General features: G+C 41.0%; 1 protein-coding gene across 2 annotated transcripts in view; it reads right to left on the bottom strand.

Annotated features, from left to right (window-relative positions):
• Positions 1 to 25,161, bottom strand: part of LOC101844785 (zinc finger protein 54-like) — a 1,121,204-nt gene extending 1,096,043 nt beyond the window's left edge. Inside the window, exons 1-6 of one of the 2 annotated variants that reach the window (XM_040733908.1) lie at positions 24,893 to 25,156; positions 23,578 to 23,675; positions 17,629 to 17,725; positions 14,988 to 15,114; positions 11,311 to 12,180; positions 10,903 to 10,968 (exon numbers count right to left, since the gene is read on the bottom strand). In XM_040733908.1, the coding sequence (XP_040589842.1) occupies positions 10,903 to 10,968; positions 11,311 to 12,180; positions 14,988 to 15,114; positions 17,629 to 17,725; positions 23,578 to 23,609 (1,192 nt within the window). In that variant the 5' untranslated portion in view covers positions 23,610 to 23,675; positions 24,893 to 25,156. Of the gene's footprint in view, positions 1 to 10,902; positions 10,969 to 11,310; positions 12,181 to 14,987; positions 15,115 to 17,628; positions 17,726 to 23,577; positions 23,676 to 24,892 lie in introns of those variants that run through there. The other variant, XM_040733909.1, reaches the window with a different exon arrangement.
• Positions 25,162 to 25,179: the final 18 nt, after the last annotated feature.

Raw genomic sequence — 25,179 nt, 5'->3', positions numbered from 1 at the left:
TGCATGGACTGAGTAAGTTATATTTAGGAATATGTATGTATATATATGTATACATATATGTGAAATAAGAAAAAGAGAGGTCATGGATTTGAAAGAGTTGGAGTTTATATGGAGGATTTGGTGAGAGGAGTAGGAAAGGAGAAATGTTGTATTAATATTATAATCTCAAAATATAAAAAGAAAAAAAACACAAATGAACAACCAACAAATCCAAATGAAATCCAAAAGAAACAAAGTAGGTTATATGCTTACCTGGGAAATCCAGACTAGGACTTTATTAAGCTTCCACATTGCCCAGTTAGAATGGCCAACATTAGGAATAGAAATGATAACTAACATTGGCATACATGTAGAGGAGGAGGTCATCAACTTTTGAAACCAGTCTACTGTTCCAAAAGGATGAACCAATGAAAGAACAAAATCTGCTGTGTGACCCAACTAGATCACTGATGTGTGACATTATTCCTGTGGAAACAATTAAAAACTAATTATCACAGCAAAGGAACCAATGACAAACCAAAGCAGGGAAACAACAAAGTCTATCTTGCAAACCAATGAGGATTCTGTTTGTTTTCTTTTCCAGGGGTGTTTGGTCTGCATGTATGTCTGTATGCCATGTGCGTTCCTGGTGCCAGAGGAGGCCAGGAGAGGGCACTGGATGCCCTGGAGTTGAGGTTACAGATTGAGTTCTCAGGTGAGGGTGCTAGGAATTCAAGTTCAGTCTTCTGTAAGAGCAGACAGAGCTCTTAACCACTAGGTCATCCCTAAGCCCAGAGGACCAGTAAGTTTTATTGGGGTCACTAACAAGAGTGTTGGTGAGGGTTACTCATAGAAGCACAAGGGACTCAATGGCAGCTGCTTCACCCTGTGAGGGTGACAGCTAATGAAACTGGAAACCTGGGGATCACTGCACAGCTTGCAGGCAGCTCAAGGGAGGTTGAAGTGTCTTTCAAGCCATTCACTACCTCCTCCAGGCAGCTTCTCGTCTTGTCTGGTCCAGGCAGCTTGACTGGTGTCTGCTTCATGGCTGATGTGATCATCTTCTGCGCAGCTCAGCTTGTCTGACAGTGTCAGCAGCCCTTAACAATTATGTATCTTGAGGCAGGAGGGCATTCGTGAGTCTGGCTGGTTTCTGTGTTCCTGAAGGTGCTGACTCCTTTATTTCTGAGCTTCTGCAACTTCTCTGTAGGACTGAACGTCTTCCCTCCCTCCTTCCCTCTTTTTTTTTTTTTTTTTGGTTTTTAGAGACAGGGTTTCTCTGTATTGCTTTGGAGGTTGTCCTGGAACTCGCTCTGTAGACCAGGCTGGCCTCGAACTCACAAAGATCTGCCTGCCTCTGCCTCCCGAGTGCTGGGATTAAAGGCATGAGCCACCAATGCCCGGCCAGTTTCTTTCCCTTTTAACACCCCGTGTTTTAAAGAGCTTTCTTCCAGATGAAGGGGTTTCATCTCACAAAAAACTGATGCACAGTAATACTTCTGGCTAGGAACTCCAAGAACTTGGCATTTATCACTGAGCACTTACCCATCATGCTCATTGCTGCATTATTTTTTACACTAATGGAATCAACTCAGATATCCATCAACTGTCACGTGGGTAACTGAAATGTGATACATACATACCTGCAAAGGTATATTAATTGCAAGTGATAATAACTGTGAAATCTGTATGGAAATGTAGACAATAGAAAACATGATTAGGTTCTTCCAGCAGCATCAGGTAAACAGGCTGGCTTCCCGGCCTGTGCTCCAGTGCCTGCAGATCGCCTGGGACCTGCACAGAGCTCCCAATCCCGGCGGGAGCCAAGCACCCCAGACTCCGGATCTTCGCTCACACCAACGAGACCAGGAAAGGAGAGGAGGCTGAGAGTCCAGGGAAGCGGCGGTTCTTCCAGCAGCATCAGGTAAACATGCCGGCTTCCCGGCCTGTGCTCCAGTGCCTGCAGATCGCCTGGGACCTGCACAGAGCTCCCAATCCCGGCGGGAGCCAAGCACCCCAGACTCCGGATCTTCGCTCACACCAACGAGACCAGGAAAGGAGAGGAGGCTGGGAGTCCAGGGAAGCGGCGGTTCTTCCAGCAGCATCAGGTAAACAGGCCGGCTTCCCGGCCTGTGCTCCAGTGCCTGCAGATCGCCTGGGACCTGCACAGAGCTCCCAATCCCGGCGGGAGCCAAGCACCCAGACCCCAGGTCTTCTCTCCCACCAACGAGACCAGGAAACCAGAGGACCCAGGGAGACCAGGGGAGTAGCTGTTCTGGATCAAGTACAACAGGACCCAGCATAGGGTCCAGGGGACCAGGTAAGAGGATAAGCGCCCCAGATTCCTGTTCTTCTTCTCCACCCACGGGACCAGCATTCGGACAAGGAATAGAAGAACCACCAGATTATTGGACTTGCTAGCACCCACCAAAAGGGAACTCTGGTCCCCAGACCAGTAAGGGGCTCTTTCTGCACCCACTAGAAGAAGAGATGGGAGACAATACAAAAACACAGTCAGCAACAGAAAAACAAATATGACACCGCCAGATTCTAGAGACTCCACACCAGCAAGACCCCAACATTCCAATGCGGACGAAGCAGAAGAGAACGACCTTAAAAGCACTCTCATGAAAATGATAGAGGCCCTAAAAGAGGATATTGGAAAATCCCTCAAAGAAATGGAAGAAAAAAAAACCAAAAAATGCAAGAATTGGAAGAAAAAACCAACCAAAAAAGGCAGAAAATGGAAGAAGAAATGAAGCAAAAAATGCAAGAAATGGAAGAAAAAACAAAGCAAAAAATGCAAGAATTGGAAGAAGAATCATACCAAAAAAGGCAGGAAATGGAAGAAGAAACAAAGCAAAAAATGCAAGAAATGGTAGAAAAAACAAAGCAAAAAATGAAAAAAATGGAAGAAGAAACAAACCAAAAAAGGCAGGAAATGGAAGAAGAAACAAAGCACAAAATGCGAGAAATGGAACAAAAACAAACCAAAAAATGCAAGAAATGGAAGAAAGAACAAACCAAAAAATTCATAAAAGGCAACAAACGGACGAACAGATAAACAGAAAATTGCAAGAAGCAATGCAAACACTGCAAGGGTTGAAAACTGAAATAGAGTCATTAAAAAAAACACAATCTGAAGAAAGGCAGAAAATAGAAAAGCTGGACAAACAGACAGGCACTACCAATACAAGCATTACCAACAGAATAGAAGAGATGGAAGAGAGAATCTCAAGTGTTGAAGATACGCTAGGAGAAATGGATTTATCAACCAAAGAAAACCTGAAATCCAACAAATCCTTAACACAAAACATCCAGGAAATATGGGACACCATGAAAAGACCAAACCTAAGAATAATAGGTATAGAAGAAGGAGAAGAAATCCAGCTCAAAGGGGCAGAAGGCATATTCAACAAAATCATAGAAGAAAACTTTCCCAACCTTAAGAAAGACATGCCAATGAAGGTACAAGAAGCCTACAGAACACCAAATAGAGTGGACCACAAAAAAATCCCTCGCCACATAATAATCAAGACCCCAAACATACAGAATAAAGAAAGAATATTAAGAGCAGCTAAGGAAAAAGGTCAAGTAACATATAAAGGCAGACCTATCAGAATTACACCTGATTTCTCCATGGAAACGCTGAAAGCCAGAAGGTCCTGGATAGATATTCTACCTACACTAAGAGACCACGGATGCCAGCCCAGACTACTATACCCGGCAAAGCTCTCAATCACTATAGACGGAGAAAACAAGATATTCCATGACAAAACTAGATTCAAGCAATATGTGTCCACTAACCCAGCCCTACAGAAAATTTTGGAAGGAAAACTCCAACCCAAGGAAGCTAACTACAACCAGAAAAACATAAGCATTAGAGAATCTCTCTCTACCAACAGCCAAAAGAACAAAGGGGTGAAATTCCACACATAATTCCACCAACAACAACCATCGCAAATCGAAGAAGGATGAGCAATCATTGGTCATTAATATCCCTCAATATTAATGGCCTTAACTCACCCATAAAAAGACACAGACTAGCAGATTGGATTCGAAGACAGAACCCTTCCTTCTGCTGCATACAGGAAACACACCTCACCCTTAAAGACAGACATTACCTGAGAATTAAAGGTTGGGAAAAATTTTTCAATTGAATGGACCCAAGAAACAAGCCGGGGTAGCAATCCTAATATCTAACAAACTAGACTTTAAAATAAAATCAATCAAAAGAGATGAAGGAGGTCATTACATACTCATCACAGGTGAAACCCACCAAGAGGAAGTGTCTATTCTGAACATCTATGCCCCAAATACAAAGGCATCCACATTCGTTAAAAAACATTATTAGAACTTAAATCTCATCTAAAGCCCCACACAGTTATAGTGGGAGATTTCAACACACCACTCTCACCACTAGACAGGAATACCAAACAGAAACTCAACAAAGAAGCAAAAGGGCTAATAGAAGTAATGACCCAACTGGGATTAACAGATATCTATAGAACATTTCATCCACATAAAAAAGAATATACCTTCTTCTCACCACCACATGGAACCTTCTCAAAAATCGACCACATACTTGGCAACATATCAAACCTCAGCAGCTACAAAAAAATTGGAATAACTCCATGCATCTTATCAGACCACCATGCTTTAAAATTAGAATTCAACAACAACACAAATTGCAGAAAACCTACAAACTCATGGAAATTGAATAATGCTCAACTGCACCATCCCTGGGTCAAAGAGGAAATAAAAAAAGAAATTAAAGACTTCCTCGAATTCAATGAGAATGAAGACACAACATACCCAAACCTATGGGACACTTTGAAAGCAGTGCTACGGGGGAAGTTCATAGCACTAAATGCTCACATGAAGAAACAGGAGAACAGTTATACCAGAGAATTAACATCACAGCTGAAAGCTCTAGAACACAAAGAAGCACACTCCCCCAGGAGGAGTAGACGCCAGGAAATAATCAAATTGAGGGCTGAAATCAATAAAGTAGAAACCAGGAAAACAATACAAGGAATCAACACAACGAAGAGTTGGTTCTTTGAGAAAATCAACAAGATAGACAAACCTTTGTCCAAACTTACCAAACAGCAGAGAGTGAACACGCAAATTAACAAAATTAGAAGTGAGGGGGGGGACATGACAACGGACTCTGAGGAAGTCCAGAGAGTCATTAGGTCATACTTTGGGAACCTGTACTCCACAAAGTTCGAAAATTTAAAGGAAATGGATGACTTCCTGGACAGCTATCAATTGCCAAAACTAAATCAAGAACAGATAAGCAATTTGAATAGACCTATAACCCCTATGGAAATGGAAGCTGTCATCAGGGGTCTCCCAACCAAGAAAAGCCCGGGTCCAGATGGCCTCAGTGCAGAGTTCTGCCAGAAATTCAAAGAACAGCTTATGCCAATTCTTCTCAGAGTGTTCCACACAATAGAAGCAGAAGGGTCTTTGCCAAACTCTTTCTATGAGGCTTCAATAACCTTGATCCCCAAGCCACACAAGGATACAACTAAGAAGGAGAACTTCAGACCAATATCCCTCATGAACATTGATGCAGGGATACTCAATAAAATGCTGGCAAATCGGATCCAAGAACACATCAAAACAATCATTCACCACGATCAAGTGGGTTTCATCCCAGGAATGCAGGGATGGTTCAACATACGAAAATCCATCAACATAATCCACCATATAAACAAGCTGAAAAACAAAAATCACATGATCATCTCACTAGATGCTGAAAAAGCCTTTGACAAAATCCAACACCCCTTCATGATAAAGGTCTTGGAGAGATCTGGGATAGCAGGGACATACTTAAACATAATGGAAGCTATATACAGTAAACCAACAGCCAACATCGAACTAGATGGACAGAAACTCAACGCAATTCCTCTAAAATCAGGAACAAAACAAGGCTGTCCACTCTCTCCATACCTTTTCAACATGGTACTTGAAGTTCTGGCTATTGCCATACGACAACAAAGGGGGATCAAGGGGATACAAATTGGGAAGGAGGAGGTCAAACTTTCACTGTTTGCAGACGATATGATGGTTTACATCAATGACCCAAAGAACTCTACCAGGGAACTCTTACAGCTGATTAACACCTTCAGCAAAGTGGCAGGCTACAAGATCAACTCAAGAAAATCAGTAGCCCTACTATATACAGATGATGAAAGGGCTGGGAGAGAAATCAGAGAAACATCACCCTTTACAATTGCCACAAACAACATAAAATACCTTGGGGTAATGCTAACCAAACAAGTGAAAGACCTGTATCGTAAGAACTTTGAATCTTTAAAGAAAGAAATTAAAGAAGCCCTCAGAGGGTGGAAAGATCTCCCATGCTCTTGGATAGGTAGGATCAATGTAGTAAAAATGGCAATCCTGCCAAGGGCAATCTACAGATTCAATGCAATCCCCATTAAAATCCCAGCACAGTTCTTCACAGACCTTGAAAGAACAATAATCAATTTTGTATGGAAAAACAAGAGACCCAGGATAGCCAAAACAACCCTGTTCAACAAGGCAACGTCCGGAGGCATCGCCATCCCTGACCTCAAGCTCTATTGTAGAGCTATAGTCCTGAGGGCAGCTTGGTGTTGGCACAGGAGTGGACGGGTGGACCAATGGAATCGAATTGAAAACCCGGGTATTAACCCACACACGTACGAACATCTGATCTTTGACAAAGAAGCTAAAAATATACAATGGAATAGAGAAGGCGTCTTCGGCAAATGGTGCTGGCATAATTGGAGACTGGCATGTAGAAGAATGCAGATTGATCCATGTCTATCGCCATGCACAAAACTTAAGTCCAAATGGATCAAAGACCTCAACATGGATCCAGCCGCACTGAACCTCTTAGAAGAGAAAGTGGGTGGTACCCTTGAACGAGTTGGTACAGGAGACAGCTTCCTGAACATAACACCAGTAGCACAGGCAGTAAGATCAACAATTGATAAATGGGACCTACTGAGGCTGAGAGGCTTCTGTGGGGCAAGGAACACAGTCAGCAAGACAAAAAGGCAGCCCACAGAATGGGAAAAAATATTCACTAATCCCACATCTGACAGAGGGTTGATCTCCAAAATTTACAAAGAACTCAAGAAGCAAGTCTCCAAAACACCAAAGGACCCTATTAAAAAGTGGGCTGCAGAACTAAATAGAGAGTTTTCAATAGAGGAATCTAAAATGGCTGAGAGGCACTTGAGAAAGTGCTCAACATCCTTAGCCATCCGGGAAATGCAAATCAAAACAACTCTCAGATACCATCTCACCCCTGTCAGAATGGCTAAAATCAAAAACACCAATGACAATTTATGCTGGAGAGGATGTGGTGAAAGTGGGACACTCCTCCATTGCTGGTGGGAGTGCCAACTGGTTCAGCCACTTTGGAAATCAGTGTGGAGATTCCTCAGAAAAAATGGGAATAAACCTACCACAAGACCCAGCAACTCCACTCTTAGGCATATATCCAAAAGATGCCCATTCATACAGCAAAGATGTCTGTTCCACTATGTTCATAGCAGCTTTATTTGTAATTGCCAGAACGTGGAAGCAACCTAGATGTCCCTCACCTGAAAAGTGGATAGAGAAAATGTGGTACATCTACACAATGGAGTACTATTCAGCAGAAAAAAATAATGGAATCATGAGATTCGCAGGCAAATGGATGACACTAGAAGAAACCATCCTGAGTGAGGTAACCCAGTCACAAAAAGAGAAACATGGCATGTACTCTCTCATATATGGATTTTAGACATAGATCTGGGGAGTGCCAGCCTACAATCCTATGGCCAGAGAATCTGGGAAACAGAAACTTTATTTAGTGGCTGATCGAAGAAGAGGCAGACTCCCTTGGTTAAGTACTGAGCTGAACTCAAGAAAGCCAGTAACAGAGAGGGAGGACTGATGATCAAAGGGATTAAGACTGGGCTGGTTTAACCCCCAGAAACAGCTGACCAGACAAAGGTTAACTCTTGAATCCCAGGCATTAGCCTGGGAAGCCAGCATGGGACTGATCAAGACCCCCTGAATCTGGGTGTCAGTGAAGAGGCCTAGGTAATCTATTGAGCCTTGGGCAGCAGATCAGTACCCATCCCAAGTATACACACGGACTTTGGACTCCAATAGAACAATGTGAGGTGCACTCTCACCCTGAACTCTTGGGGAAGGGTCTAGGCCCTGCCCTATATGAAATGACACACTATGGACACCCCCATGGAGGGCCTCACCCTCCCTGGAGAAATGAGGGGATAACGGGGGGGGGGGGGGAGGGCAAGGGAGGAAGAGAGGGAATGGGAGAGGGACCTGGAACTGACTTGTGAAGCAACCTTGATTCTTATCTAAATTTAAACTGGAAAATAAAATTAAAAAAAAAAGAAAACATGATTAATGAGTGATGCCAACTAAGCCTCAAAAGTTAAACCTCGTGTTTTCTCCCATGTTATTCCTAGCTTCAAACTAAGCTGTATATGTTCAGTGAGAGTACACATAGAAGCCAGGAAGCTAGAAATGGACCATTAGAGGGACATGGAAGAAGACAGGGTGGACTGTAGAATACAGGTGACATGAAATTGGAATGCAGAATACTGAGCGCAGAATGGTTCAAATATGTACTATAGTGCTGGGGAGGAGAAAGCTCCTGAAAGTTCAACTCAAATGAGATGTCTGTGAAGAATCTACATGGTAACCTATCATTTTGCAGTCCAAGTAAAAGAGCACAATAACAGAGGATAATAGAACACACATGCTATAAAACAATGGTGGATTGTATCAGATAATACACGCTAGATGCTTAACTGGGGATGAGGCAGGAAGACAGGAGGAAGACTGGATGGGACAACCACAAGTAAGGATGTATGGAGAAGCCTTATGAAATCCCATTATCTTACAAGTTAGTAGAAAATATGATTTTAATCTTTGAACAGAGTATCCCACATGGGTGAATAATGCTGCTCCCAGACATCAGGGCTGTGAAATGGAACTCTCTCTGTACCAGCTACTGGTTACCTGCCTAGGACTTATTAGAGGGGAAGCCCCAGAAGAACCGCAAACAAAACAGGTCACTGCTAGTGCTCTTGCTTGGCCACCACAAGTTGCTTAAGATACCCAACTCTTTGGTTGTAAGGTAGAGTGAGCAATCTTGGACTTACCAGGAAATTCTCCTTGCTGGCTAGCTTTCAAAGGGATGCAAAGAAAAGATGTCGTTGGTCTTATCAACCCTTTGACCCTGCATCCTACAATACCAACCTGCAAGTCAGGATGCGTGCACTGGCATCAGTGCTTATGGGCATAACCACCTGTCTTGATTAGATTTGAGGGTTGCTGCATAAAGAATTCTTGCCCTGCACTACAAACATGATTAAAACCCATTGCTAGGGGAGTGCAGGCCAAGGGCAGAACCTACTGATGTTTTGTGAATGATCATGTTGTTAATCTGCCGTCTAAATATCCATGTTTATAATTCTCAATTTGTACTACTCTCAATCTTAGTGAAAGATGTCCCTTGCAGTTGGTAGTGGGTAGCGCAGACTCATAATATCTCAAAAAATACTAAGAACAAACAACTGTGTAAGCCAGGGACAATTACCACTACATCATGGCTGAGAGAGGGTCCCACAAGTCTCCTTTCACTCCACGAAGGTTTACTGGCAGTTTAAAGCTATATTATTTTAGAGTTTTGAGTGAATACTTCCCCATTTGTCCTCAATACTTCAAAATTCATTTCTATATGTTCTTGGGGTATTTCCTTATTGTTGTTTTGTTTGAGACCAGGCTGGCCTTGAACTCCAGAAGGCTGGAATTAAAGACATGCAGGACCACAGCCTTAGCCCCTGGAGTTCTGTAAGTTGTATGTGAGCATGCCTGCATTGTCACAGCCACAGCCTGTCTCTTTACAGTCTCTCACCTTCTTGCTGTCTTTAAGGTCTGACTCTTGTATGAAGATTTTGAAGGTAAACAAAAGATGAGACTTTATTAGAGCATATTCTTGTTTCTTTCATGATGAATTCTTTCTATCTATAATTTCAGAACTAGGTAAAGGATTTATCAAATTGGATGCAGTTCGGGGAGGGATTTATAATGAACAGCAACACATGGGGATTATATATGGTATACATTCATATGGTTTCTTACAACTATGAATTTTGTATTAGCAAAATTAGAGGGCCCTGTCACATTTCTTAAGTTACTACAATTTGTTCTCATTACTTTTTTGTTGTTGTAGAGATAGTTGACGTAGTCCCACCTGGCCTGCAACTAACTATGTAAATAAACAACGATGGCCTCTGACTCACACAGACTCACACCACCTCACCTGACATAATTATGAATTTCTGAATATGGAACAAGATAAATGCTCTTATTACAGCTGTATATATGGCTTAGTGGTTAAAAGCACTGGATGTGATTCCAAAGAACTGGGGTTCGATTCCTAATATAAACAATGCTCACAACTTTCTGTTCATCCAGTTTCAGGGGAATATAATTACGTCTTCTGGCCTTGCCAGGCACTAGGCACTATACAATGCAGTGTACAGAAATACTTACAGGCGAAGCAACCATATACATTAAGAAAACAATTTTCTCCATTACTTTTGAAGAATTTTATTTCAATATAAACCTTGTGATATTTTTCTAAGATTTAGACCTTCATTAAAGGCATTCACAAGTTTCTTACCTTTATGTTTTTATTATGTGTACTGTTAGGATTTGTAAGCAGACAATTCCAGATAAATGCTATGCCACATTATTTACAACAGTATATTTGTCTCTAGTATGGATTTTCTGATGTCTTCTAAGACTTGCACTATGGACATAGGATGTATCAGTCTTTGCATTTGTAAGATTTCTTTCCACTATGAATTTTCTGATCTGCTGTAAGATATGCACACCTAGAGAAAGATCTGTCACATTCCTTACAACTGTAAGGTCTCTCTCCAGTATGAACACTGTGATGTCTTCTAAGATGTGAGTCCTTTGCAAAGGATTAGTCACACACCTCACATTTCTAAGGTTTTTCTCCAGTATGGATTCTGTAATGCCTTTTTAAGAAGACATGGCATTTCATGAAAGGACTTACCACAATCTCTGCATTCCTACAATATCTCTATAGAATGATTTTTATGATGCCTTCTACATCATTCATAGTGGGTAAAGGATCTGTGTCACAGTCGTTGCATTTGTAAGGCTCCTCTCCAGTATGGAGTCTGTAGTGGCTTCTACTGTGTGAAAGCTGATGAAAGACCTTGTCAGATACTTCATAACTAGAATGGTCCTCAACACTGTGGATTTTCTGATGTCTCCTAAAGCTAGAATAGTGGGCAAAGGATCTGTTACATTCCTTACATTTGTAAGGCTTCTCTCCTGTATGCAACTTCTGATGGCTTTTGAGTGCGGAGGACTGACGGAATGACTTTCCACACTCTTTGCATTTATAAGGTTTCTCCCCAGTATGAAGTCTTTGATGCGTTTTAAGACTTGAGCACTGGGAAAAGGATTTGTTACATTCCTCACATTTGTAAGGCTTCTCTCCTGTGTGCATCTTCTGATGGCTTTTAAGTGCTGACAAGTGACGAAATGACTTTCCACATTCTCTGCATTTGTAAGGTCTCTCTCCAGTATGAAGTCTTTGATGTGTTTTAAGATTTGTGCACTGGGTGAAGGATTTGTCACAAACATTGCACTTGTAGGGTTTCTTTCCAGTATGTATTCTCTGGTGTACACTGAGGCTTGTGGCATTACTGAAATATTTCCCACATTCCTCACACTGGTATGGTTTCTCTCCAATGTAGATTGCTTGCTGCATAACACTATATGCAGAGGTAAAATAGTCATCATATTCTCCCTGCCTGTGCTCTTTCTTTGCAGTGTAGATTCTCTGGTCTTGAGTGATGTTGGAACACAAACTTAAAGAGTTCTCACAGTCTTTAGATCTGCAAGGTTCTTCTCCAGTGTGCATGCTTTCATGTCTGTCTGGGTTTGATGAGTCAACAGAGGCATTCCTGTGATTATTGCATGTGTAGTTATTAGAGTTTTCTGTAGATTCACTTGTTCTATGAAGTGCACATGTGGAGGGGTCATGAAGCACTTTGCCAAGGTCATGACACCAACGAGACTCCTTTTCATTATTCACATGGTGATGGACAGGATCACATACGCAATAGTTCTCTGAAAATGAGTACAGTTCAGATTAATAGGGCTTTTTCCAAGATTAAACATTTCACAACTGACTGTGACTGTCTTTCTAGTTAAATCGACCAGCAATCACTTCATAGAGTTCCTGGTACTCAACATTTTCCTTTCACTATAATTGTATGGATTCTTCCAAAAACAGGACGACAACCATCAAAGAAGAGGACAAGAGTAGCTGAGGAATCAGCAGTTAGCTTTAGGAGGGAGCACACCGACTGATTATACTTTGAATACATGTTTCTAGTTTTAAATATTTTTTGGTGAAATTATTATAGAAGAGTTTACTCCAATTCTAGCTTCATGGTGTTTGTACTTACTAATGTAAAGGAATAAAGCATACAGTTCAGAAGACACGATTTCTTCAAAGATTAAAGGCTTACTTAAGGAACCAAAAGAGAGTGAAGCAGTCGTGGTATATGCATTTAAATCCCAGCACCTTGGCAGGTGGATCTTGGTGAGATGAGGCCAGCCTGGTCTATAGAGGAAGTTCCAGGACAGTCAAGGGTACAGATTGAAACCTTGACTTGAAAAGCAAAACAAAAATTTAAAAAAGGCATCAAAGGGTTACTTTTTTTTTTTCTAAAAGGCACATTAGGGTCTTCAAAAGTAATGGAAGCAAAGCAATTTTGCCAGGTATCAAAGGCACTAGACTACGGAACCTAGAGTCTAGCAGGGATGTCACGGGCAGCCATTGCTCATTTCTATCCTCCACTGTCTCAGCTCCACACAGTGTTGTGCTCTTAACTTTCCCCACAGGGTTGTTCTCAGGTCCCCTCTGTATACTGACGCCTGGGACTATTTCCCATAAGCAAGCCTGTGTGTTCTCCACTGGGAATAAAATGAAGCAGGTAATATGAAGACACATAGCCAAGGACGGCAGTTAAAGTCCTACTTCACAGGCTCACATTAGACTTAGCATTTGTAAGATTAGTCCAATCTGATGTCAGCATAGTCAAATAAAATTGCATTTTGTACTAGTATCACTTACCATAATTCAGGTGTAATAAGGCACAACATCTTCTAACAATTACAACAGGCAGGATGCATCGTGGGACCTGCATACTAAACTAAGGAATCCATGCCCAGCACAAACTCACTGGCAAGACAAGATGCCACTACATTCCATCTTGTGGATTGGGCCTCAAGTAAAATCAGACATTTGTGTTCCAATATTATCCTAGCTTATTTTGCAGGCAGGACAGACTCTAGGTCACAGATTTTGTGGCTGGTTCCACCTAATATCTTAAAGCTCCATGACCATCATTGCATTTTACATTGTTTTAATGGTGAGAAAATATGCAAACATAAAATTCTTCCCAAATATGCTGTAGATCTGACAGGAAATAGCAATTGAGAAATCATTCCTAGATTACTGTACTGTGTGTTCTCTTCATGTACTGAGCCCAGTACTGTGTTAGATGTCTGTATTCTTTCTAAAATAAGACTGCCATGATTCACAGACTACCATACAGTACATGTGGATTATTGTGTGCAAGGCAGGCTTAGTCACCTGTGTGCAGCAAATGAGATGGCTATGGAATTTGGAGAGAAGAGAGTAGCCACAGCCTGGGTGGACTAGTGAATGAGCAGGACAACAGTGATGGCTTCTAGTGAAAGAGAAAGCAAGAGCTGAGAATCCTTTTGTGATATTTAATTCCACGTGAAAGGATTCCTTAGTTTAGTGTGCAGGTCCCAGGATGCATCCTGCCTGTTGTAATTGTTGGAAGATGTTGTACCTTATTATACCTGAATTATGGCAAGTAAATACTAGTACAAAATACAATTTTATTTGACTATGCTGACATCAGATTGGAATAATCTTACAAATGCTAAGTCTAATGTGAGTCTGTGAAGTAGGACTTTAACTGCTGTCCTTGGCTGTGTGTCTTCATATTATATTCTTCAATTTGCCAACTGCGAGTGAATTCACAGAGACCGAAGCAGCAGGCACAGGGCCTACAGAGCTCTGTACGAGGTCCTCTGCTTATGTATTATAGTCTTATCATGGGACTCCTGAGTGTGAGAACGGATGGGTCTGTGATGCTCGTGCCTGGTCTTAGGATTCTTTCCCTTCTATTGGTTTTCCTTGTCCAACTTCAATATGATGGTTTTTACTTTATCTTATATTTTATTTTGTCATGCTTGGTTGTTATGTCTTAAAAGACTACTTTTTCTTTCCCTCCCTCTCTCCCTCCCTCCCTCCCTCCCTCCCTCCCTCCCTCCCTCCCTCCCTCCTCCTTTTTATTTCCCCCAAGAGAGGGTTTCTCTGAGCAACAGCCCTGGATCTCTTGGAACTTTCTTTGTAGAGTAGATTGTCCTCACACTCACAGAGACACGCCAGTTTCTGCCTCTGAGTGCTGGGACTAAAGGTGTATGCCACCATGCCTGGCTCTAGGCCCATTCTTCTCTAATGAGAGACAGAAAGGGGGTGGATACTGAGGGGAGGAGAAATGGAAGGAACAGGGAGGGGAAAGTATAATCAGGATATACTCTATGAGAAAAAAGTCTGCTTCCATGAAAGGAAAAACATGAAAGTGAAGATATGGTGGAAACACTATGATACAGAGTTTCTGAACGCATCTTGGAACCAAAGTGAAGGGTGCATGACACCTCTAAAATGGAAAGTGAAGAAAATAACAAATACCAAGAAAAAGTTCTTTGCTACCTCCAAACTTTCCCTAGTCTCCTGTTGATTCCAAGACGTCTTAACAGATGGTTCACAACCTATACAATCAGTACACAGAAAGTCAGAGTTAGGAATTCTCCAAGCAAAATGTTCTCACCCACATAGAGCAGGTTGTTGTAATTCTCCAACATCACATCAATGTACAAAGTCCTCTGAGCAGAGTCCAGGCATTGCCATTCTTCCTGGGAGAAGTCCACAGTCACATCCCTGAATGTCAATAGAACCTGAGGTGAAAAGTTACAGTTTGATCATGTGATACCAAACAGAGTGCTTTCTTGGATATGAGGAGACTTACGGAAATCAGGGATGTAGATGAGCAAAGATAATTACTCAAAAAAGATGATCTCTAATATAGTCACATTCTACAATGGGTTTCCTAACTCAGTGAAAACAGAATGCCACTATATTCTCAAAAGCAATATACACGAAACACATTTAAGGTCTGGACACAGTTATTTGTTATGGATGCTGTGTTTATGTCCTATAGGACCACAACACACATGTGTCAGGAGAATTTATGATGAGGAAATGTGATTTTAAATGCTATACCTGTAGATAATGCTAAAATATTGACACCGAATTAATCCTGTGTGTACTGTGTATACCTGACTCTATTCTAACAGGCTCAGTTGGGATGTTTAAACTCTAGGTCCAAAGACATGACATTAAAGAGAGAAAGGGCAGATATAGAAGGCAGAGTTTATGACTGACCTTAGAAGCAAAGAGTTTTGTTTTTTTTCCAAAGTAAAAAGGAGTGTAACAACACTGCATACTGACTATTATAACATTAACATATAAAATCATGGAGCTCATGAATTAAATGTAGGAAAATATTTTGAGCCACAACAAAGGAAATGTAAAATTCCACATCAGCCACATTTGATGTAATCTAAAATTGTCCTAACAGTATACTATACATAAGGCAGCAACTCAGAAAAATAATTTTAGAAGTTTGGAAGAAAATTTCATCGCCAAAGAGCTATAAAAATTGAGAAGTCCAAAAACACATTAAATAGTATTTAAGCTACAGCTAAGCATGTACATATAACTGAAAAAACTGTGGATGCATTGAAGAACAACATCGATTTCCTGTGAGTAAATGGATATACTCAATTGTGTGAGAATTATACATTTCTAATAATAATTGTACTGTATACTTGCAATCACAAAGACAGCCTAGGATGGCAACACAAACAGACAGAAGAGTAACAGAATAGGACAGAGGTCCCAGAAAGAAAAACAGAAAGCTATGCTCAATAGTTAGCAAAGGAGGCAAAAAGAGACTATAAAAATATGGCCTTTGCAACAAACGGTGCTGGCAAAACTGGTCCAGTAGGAGAATTAAATTAATTTTTACCTTTCATCTTGTATAAAAATCCACTCAAAATGGATCAAAAACTTAATTAAACCAGAAACACAGAAACCTAGAAAACACAGGGAATATCCATGAGGACACTGGGATGGGCTATGACTTACTGATTAGCAAGCCCACCAAAAGCACAGAAACTAACCCAAGTATCGACAGACAGGACTACATGAAAATAAAGACTTTCTGCTTATCAAAGGAAACAGCAGAGCACACAGAACCTGTGTCAGTGGTACTTTGGGTAGGGGCTCGCAGCTAGTATTCACCAAGAACTACAGAATTTATATACCAAGGAAATAGAAAAACCAACCAGCAAAAGGGAAAATGAATGGAACTGAACCTTTTCAAAGACAGAAACAGAAATAACCGATAAATGTTGCAAAAAAATGTACAAAATTACTGAAATACAACCATGGAAATGTCAACTAAAACTACTTTGAAATACTACCATTAGTGAGGCAAGACAGCAGTCATCAACCAACTTAACAAGAAATGTTAGAGAGGATATCGAGACAAAGGATCCCTCGTTAACTGTTGGTGTGTGTGAGGGTTGTGATGCAAATTGATACAGCCATTGTGGAAATCAGTTTGGAGATCATTTGAAAAACTAAAGATGTTATTAATGTCTAACTCAGCTATTTCAGTCCTGGGCATGTACGCAGAACCCCACCCTCCATTATAAATCTATTTACAACCTGTATTTGCTGCTGCTTTATTTACCTCAGGAAAGTACTGGAATTGTTCCAATTGTCTATCAACCAATGAATGAATAATGAAAATGGTACATACATCAAATGGAAGACTCTTCAGCTGAAGAGAAAAATGTAATGAAAATTTGCAGAAGAATGGTTGGACTTAGTTTGTGTAATAGTGAGGCCATACAGTGTCAGAAAGGAAGAAATCACATTTTCCCTCACACACAGAATCTAGCCAATAATAGGTATTTATGGAAACAACAGCAGAACATGGAGAACAGAGAATAAGAAAGGTTACATATCAGGGTTTGAGGCACGATTGAATGCAGGTAATGAACACCGGTTATGAAAAAGGACATAAAGGTAGTTGCTTTTCCAGTTCTAATTCTGTCAGCGGTTTTTATCTTTTTTGTAGTGGCTAAGTTCATAAAAATATATTTGATTGTGAAAACATAAAATCCCCTGAGGCTGCAGAGCTTCTGTCCTCAATGACTACTCTAAAAGTATATTGAGTGTGTAATCTTTGGGTCTGGTTAATTTTAATGTTATTTTTGTTGCTTGTTGGTTTGTAACAGTTCTTATAACAGAGCTTAAGAAAATTATCAGAAGCAGAAAGTTGGGGCTGGCAATATCTCAGACTGTAACATTTCAATAAAATAGTGGTCATGACCACTGACCTGAGACAGATTTCCTGGAGATGCAGCCATTTCTTTCTGTTTCTCTTCTTTGAGCTTGTCTTTCAGGAACAAGGGAATTGATAGATGGCTTGCTGGCCTTTCATATTAAGGGGTCAAAAAGAAAGAACAAAAATTAATACTGAAAACTGTTAGGAAAAAATGTCAAACCACATAAAAAGAACCCAAGCAACAGAATACAACCAGGTATCCAGACAATGATCTCAAATCCAGTAGATCATGGATTTAAAGCTTAAAGAAAATCACTGTCATCTATATTGTTGTAACTAGAACAAAACTTTTTTAAAAATAATGGAGACACAAGTGCATTTCAAGATATTACAGAATTAACTCAGTTGATTTCACTAAAGCAGCACAGGAGAGTCAGAGGGATCTTCCATGAGCACACAGGAAATAATAAATTTCATATGAACAGATAAATCTAGGGGAACTGGCAGGTAATCATCCATGGGGGAAAAAAAAGGCAAACTGTCATCTCTCACAGAGAAGGAAAAATACTACCAATAATGCAGCCAGCAGCAACATAAAAAAACAAAAGCATAGAGAATAAACACAATATGAATAAAATAGCTAGCTACTCTGGAAATCATTTGAAGAATCCTCAATTAAACAAACAAATCCTCATCTTAAACAAGTCAAGCACATGACCCAGCTGTTCTGTTCCTTAGCATAAGCTCACATGACGCGACATCCTACTCCACAGATACTTGCTCAGCCATGTTCTTTGCTGCTCTGTTCACAATAGCTACAAAAGGGAAACGACCTAAATGTCCTTCAGTGGAAAAATGAATAGTAAGAATGTGGTACATAAACAATATGGAGTACTATTCACCTGTAAAGAAACTGAAATATTGAGCTTTGAAGTTAAATGGATGGATCACATTGAGTGAAATAGCCCTGATCCAGAAAGAGACAAGGCATGATCTCTCTCATAGGAAGTTCCTAGCTCCAAATCTTCAGATGTGAGTACACAACCTGGAGTGACTGCAGTCACCAGAAAAGTAAAAAGAGACCACTGTGGGATGAGAAGGATAAATGGCCAGGGGAATAAACAGGGAACAAATGATATGAAGGGAAAAAAGGAAATCAGGGAAGAACTTAATTATGGAGAAGGGAGAGATAAACACAGGAGGGTAAAATAAAAGTAAGGATGTCTTAAACAGTCATGAGGAAACAGAGTATTATCACACTCCTAAAAATGCCTATGATATATAAGTCTATATAAGCCTATACATTTAATGTGTAAATGACAAGTTCTCATCTGGACTGATAATTCTCCCCACAAGAGTCATACATATTCTAATAAAACTACCAACACCAGGTGTAAGAAACCTGCTTTGAAGTTGTTGGAAACAGCTGTCGAACACATTCCCAAAACACTACAGGCTATTGCTGTTGCTCATCTTTCCTTCCCAGAGGTAGAAGGTGAGTGAGTCCCTATTGTTGAAGAAGCCAAACACTGTGGACAAAAATTCCAGAGGATTCCAGACGGATATGACCTAAAACCTCCTCCTTGGTGACGAGAAGGCAATGTATAAGCTTCCAAAGGAGGTAGCCAACCAACAGTTCTCTCCAGCTATGACACCTATGAACGACAACAATTATCCGCACTGCACGGTACCCCTAAGGGTGAAAGAGAAGCACACATACCGTGGTGGTGACTAACAGTTTCCAAATGGACTTAAGACCCTCTCAACAAGAGGGAAATCATGCCTGGTACTGGAAACCAAGCCCGTTTCCCCAGTGCTAGTGAAGTCAAACATCTTGTGAGAGACCTACAACCATTACTTTACTAAATCAGTATAATCCCTAACAGCATTCTAAATATTTACCCTAGATAAATGTCGTCCTCATCCCTCATCCTGGAAAGTTGTTTCTGCAACACATGGAGATTATTACAGAGAAGCGCAATCAGTCAAAATGCAGACTTGTGATGCTCAGTCGCCACTGACACACAAACACCACAACTCCTTCACCTCAGGCTCAGGGATCACTGAGAAAGAGGGGAGGGAACATTGTAGGAGCCAGAGGAACAGGTTGTTTGCTGAAAATGTGTCTCCTAGAAATGTCAGAGAAGCTACATGCATGAAATCTTACAAACACAGCTGCATAAACATGAGCTCAACAAGGACAACACCAAGAGACACGCTAGCATGGAAGGAAAAGAGCTCACTAGGCCTCAATCCTGGTCAAACACTAAGGAGTTCTGAGAGCTGGAGAAATGGTCTTCCCCAGAGAAGAGTCCACTTTATGGCTATCCAATGCTAAATGTTCATCCCTGAAAACATAGACTGAGTAGGTTGTATTTTTATGTTTAGAAATACACAGAAACATACAATAATAATTTAAGAAGTTTTTAAGAAATAATAAATGCCTATGTAAGAGAAAGATTTTAGATCATCTACATTAAAAATGACTAGGATGGTTCTATACCATTTTCTATTATACTTAATAGGGTGCTAGAGCTATGAGCACCAATTATTCTTGCATAGATCCACCTTCTATTTCTAGAACCCACACTGTGGCTCCCAACTGTCCAAAATCACAATTCTAGTATTCCCACGATGTATAGTCATACCTGCAAGCAAAAGCACTCATATACATAAAACATAAATATCGAAATGTAAAATGTTACAAAGCTCAAGCTATCCTAATGCGATTCCAAATACTGCAGATCCATACAACCAACAGCATCATGGGAGTGGGGGAAAACAGAAAAACAGCCCAATGCAATAGAGTAGCAGATCCAGCAATGACCATGGGATGACACCAAAATACCATGATTTTGTGTTTACAGACTAGACAGCCTCTTCAACAGAGGCACTGGGAAAAGTATGTAGACCACATATAAAAGCATGGACCTGGGTTCAATTCTCCCCTGCCATACAATGAATCACAGACCTTCATGTATGATCTGAAACCGTGTATCCTGCAGAACAACACAAAGAGGCAATACTTGACACAAGAGTCAACAAATAGTTCTGTGCAAAATTAAAAACATTCAGGGAAATGGTAATATATATTTATTAGCTATCTATCTATACCACAATTGATAAAAACCCACAACCTACCAAAATTTACAAAGGAAACAAATGACAGCATAATCAATAAATATGCAAACCATGGTAATAGCAGTTGAAATAGCCAATATATACATATTAAAAAGCTCTACAGTGTAGCCCATAAGATAATGTAAATTTAATACACAGAGATTCCAATTCTCTCTAGTCAGTGTCCACACTCAAGTTTCTAAACAATAACAGTACATTTCTTTCAGTAATTTCTTGAAATGTAAATGGATAATATTCTCTAAACAAATGATATAAACAGACTACAACATTCAAAAAAAGACATCCGAGAAAAAAACATTTTTTTCTACCAAAAAACTCATTTCATATCTAAATATACAAAATACTGAGAAAGGAAAGTTTTTTTAAAAATGCCGTGACTATGTATAGCTGTTAAAAACAACAGATGGTCGTCATTAGTGACAGAAAAATCAAGATGACAGTATCCAAATACAAAATAAACAGTATTAGCAAATGATTAAAAAACGGATCAACACGGGTGCATGTCACAAAACCTGAAATGCAGACATCCACAGCATACAGAAAACAGAAGAATACATAAAACGTGAAAACTGGCACTGCTCTTATCAAACACGAGAAGACAACCTACAAGGAGGTTTGTCTTCTCTAAGACACCAAGCGATTCCCATTACAATGCTATTTGTGCATTTTACAGAAAGCAATCCTGAAAGTACCAGGGAACAGCAGAAAACAGAAAACACTAAGAGGATCAAACCTGGAGGTGATCTCACAGTATATTACAATTACAGCAATGGAAACCACTTGGGATTGTCCTGACCACAGACAATCGGAGGTATCAATAGGCAGACAGTACAGATGGATTTAACAGTCTGTAAACATACTTATCAAAACTCTGTTGGCATTATTTTCAGGAATGGAGAAATAAACACTAAAAGGTAAGAATGTGCTAGAACATCAAAGCTCCAAAATTCTGAAAACAATAAATAAATCTAGAGGTATTAATGTCCTTTCTTTTTATTTTTCAGAGACAGCTCATTTTATTGTTCCAGGGGTAAGGTATATAAGGGTTCTTTATTATTATTATTATTATTAATATTTTATTTTATATACCAATTCCAGTTTCCCCTCCTTCCCCTCCTCCTGCTCCCCCACCTTCCCACCACTCAAATGGGCTCCAAAAGCCAGTTTATGAACTAGTGATAGATCCTGGTCCCTGTGGCCCCACACTACCCAAGCCATCCACCATGACTGGCTTGCAGGGGTCTAGTTCAGTCCTATGCAGTTTCCCTAGCTGTCAGTCTGAAGTCAGTGAGCTCTTACTAGCTCCGGTCAGCTGTTTCTGTGGGTTTCCTCATCACGGTCTTGATCTTTTGCTCATGTTATCGCTCCTCCCTCTCTTCAAATGGAGTCTGGGAGGTTGGCCTAGAGGTTAGTTATGATCTCTGCATCTGCTTCCTTCAGTTACTGGATGTAGTTCTATGATAATTACAGTAGTCCTCAATCTGATCACAGGGGAGGCCGGTTCAGGTGCCCTTTCCACTACTGCTTAGGGTATTATCTGGGGTCATCCCTGCGTATTCGTGGGAATTTCTCTAGTGCCGGGTTTCTCGTTAATCCCATAAGGGCTCTGTATTAATTTTCATAACACATTAAAATCATAGGAATAAAACTCATTTAATAATGGTATGAAGGCATGACCAGTGGTAGGAATGGATAAGGACAGCAGCACTCGAATGCTTAGTCATATAAAATGGTAAAAACTGTTCTCTTACCTACAGTAGGATAATCGTGAGACACCTTTCTCAGTGGAAGTGTCCAGAATTACTTCGAGTGAAACAGAATGTGGCAAACTGAGTTCCTGTCCCACTTACACACTGACTTGAAGCCCTTGCCATCCCTTCACCAATCCCTCCCCCACACCTGGATTCTTAGCATCTGTCTCCTCTCTCCTTCCAGGTCCCTTTGTTCTGCTGCACAGGTGAGCAGGTCTAGGTGATCAGTGAGCCCTGCACATGAGAAAGAGATTGTTCAGGAAGCCCCTGGATTTCTCACACAGTACTGTGCTCAGTAGGTGAAGACAGGAATCTACAAACGATTCCCTAATTGTCATGCAGGGTCAGAATACTGAAAACTTTTTTTAAATGTCAAAAATATTTTAATTTAACGTGTTTAAGCTGGAATATCACAATGATTAAAAGAAAATCATGTATGTGTATCCAGTTCTCAGTCTGTATGATTGGACTAGAAAATTTATTGACTTTAGTAAAGAAATTGGCTGTAGAATTTTACAAACTAGACAGCAATATCATGGATTGATTTTTTTCCTTCTAATTACATCTGTGAGTTTTTCTCTCTAGTCCAGAAAATTGAAATTTTGACCTTTACTTTGACATTTATAAATAGTAGGACTACAAGTCAATAATTAGATTGACCCCATAAAAATTTAGGGGCCATACTATTGAGATCAAGAAAAGACCAAATACAGCGTGTACAGACACTTCATGAAGATCAGAAGCGCTTGTCCTTATAAATAAATGGAGCTCAGAAGCATGACTCCTATAAATGTGATAAGTGTATTGGTGGAATGAACCACACTTGGTTTCAGAAGGCAGTTGGACTCTGGCAGAATACTGAAAACTTTTACAAAGCATTTTCAGCAATCATGATTTGAATCCCAATCTCAGTCACAGCTCGGTTAAAACTCAGGAGCAGAAATGGAACTGAATGATTGCAATGACAATCGACAATATCATACACAAATGACTTAGTGAATTTATCACAGACCACACATGATGGGCCCCTCGAGGAACACACACCTGCAGAGTAATTAGCCAAGAAACCCTGAGGAGGAGCAAGGGAGACGACAAGCAAGTATTCTCACCCAGAAACCAGACTGCTGTAATTCTGCAACATCCAGCCTCTGAGCAGGGTCCATCCACTGCCCCTCCTCCTGGGAGGAGTCCACAGTCACACCACTGTCTGTCAACAGACCACAAATGAAAACACTAGTTTGAAGAGTTTTGTCGGTGCACACCTTTAATCCTAGCATCAGGGAGACAGATGTGGGTGGGATTCTGTTAGTTCCAGTCCAGCTTGGTCTACATGGCCAGTCAGAGCAACACAGTGAGTTCACACGTCAAACAAAGCAAACGTAAGAATGCAAAATTAACAGTTTGGTCATGTGTCCACTCTGGTTTTCTGCAAGCAAGGAGACAAAAGACTATTGCAAGCATTTTTCTGATATAGATGAATGATCATATTTATTCAAAAGATGCTTTCTTTATTATCCTATATTAAAACACCATTTCATTTTGTCCTTCCCTCTCCTCTCTCCTTCTCCTTCCTCTCTTTCTTTTTCCCCCGAGATAGGGTTCCTCTGTGCAGCCCAGACTGTTCTTAAACTAACTTTGTAGACCAGGATGGCAAGGAACTCCAAGATCCACCTGTCTCTCTGCCTCTGGATTAAGGACATGTGCCGCCACCACCACCAGGTTCATAATGAATGCCCTTGCTAACTATGAACACACTATAAGCTAATACCTTCAAACAGCTTACTGTGTTTTTCCAGCTTCTAAACTGCAACATTAAGAACTCAGCACAAGAAACCACATTTCTTTCTTTCTTTTTTTTTTTTCCGAGACAGAGTCTCACCATGTAGCTCTGTAGCTCTGGATATACTGGAACTCACTCTGGAGACCAGGCTGGCCTCCAACTTACTGCGATCTTGCATGAGGTTTGCTGAATGGTGTGTCTTTCTTGTATCCCGTCACACCTGACTGCAAAGATGCTCTTGCTCTCAAAAAACAAACAAAACCCTTACACTCCCTCTCACGACTAATATCTAAAAGCTCTCCCGGGATGCTAAGTCCTAGGTATAATACAGAAGTTAGCAGGGACGATGTCAATTTCAAGAGCTTTGTTAGTATCATCACAGCAAAGAGAACCGTGTTTGCAAGCATCAACACATAAATTCAAACATTCTAGTAGGTTGTTTTTATGAGAATGTTTGGCAATCAGAAGAGGAATAAAAAACAAAACAAAATATCAGGAATGGTCCAGTTCATACGATCTAAAATTTCCGACAAGGGAAGACACCCACATCAGAATTTGGGAGCAGGCTTCCCGATGAGCCTCAGAGAAACCGCTCGCACCCCGGTCCCCTCCCTCCCGGGTCCCAGCCCCGCGGCTCCTCTGACCTGGGAGGTTCCAGGGCCGCCGGGCTGCGGTTCCCGCCACTGCGCTGCTGCTGACGCTGACTTTCCCAGGCCGCCCGCCCCGCGCGGACACTGCGGCTCCGGAGTCTCCAGGTCCCCGCGGCGCCCGCCGAGTCCCCCGCACCCGGGTCTGCAGCGCGCGGCTCCCACAGTGAGGGACCCGGGTCAACGACAGGGAACGGACACTAGTCACTGTTGGCTGCGGCTCCGCAGTCCAACTTGCCGGGCCTCATTAACGCGACTTCCCAGCTTCCGAAACGTCACTCCTC

The sequence above is a fragment of the Mesocricetus auratus genome, unplaced genomic scaffold (genome assembly GCF_017639785.1).
Source record: "Mesocricetus auratus isolate SY011 unplaced genomic scaffold, BCM_Maur_2.0 Super-Scaffold_100037, whole genome shotgun sequence".
NCBI classification, from domain to species: domain Eukaryota; kingdom Metazoa; phylum Chordata; class Mammalia; order Rodentia; family Cricetidae; genus Mesocricetus; species Mesocricetus auratus.
Note: the sequence above shows the minus strand (reverse complement) of the source record. Positions and strands in the feature narration are given on the sequence as shown.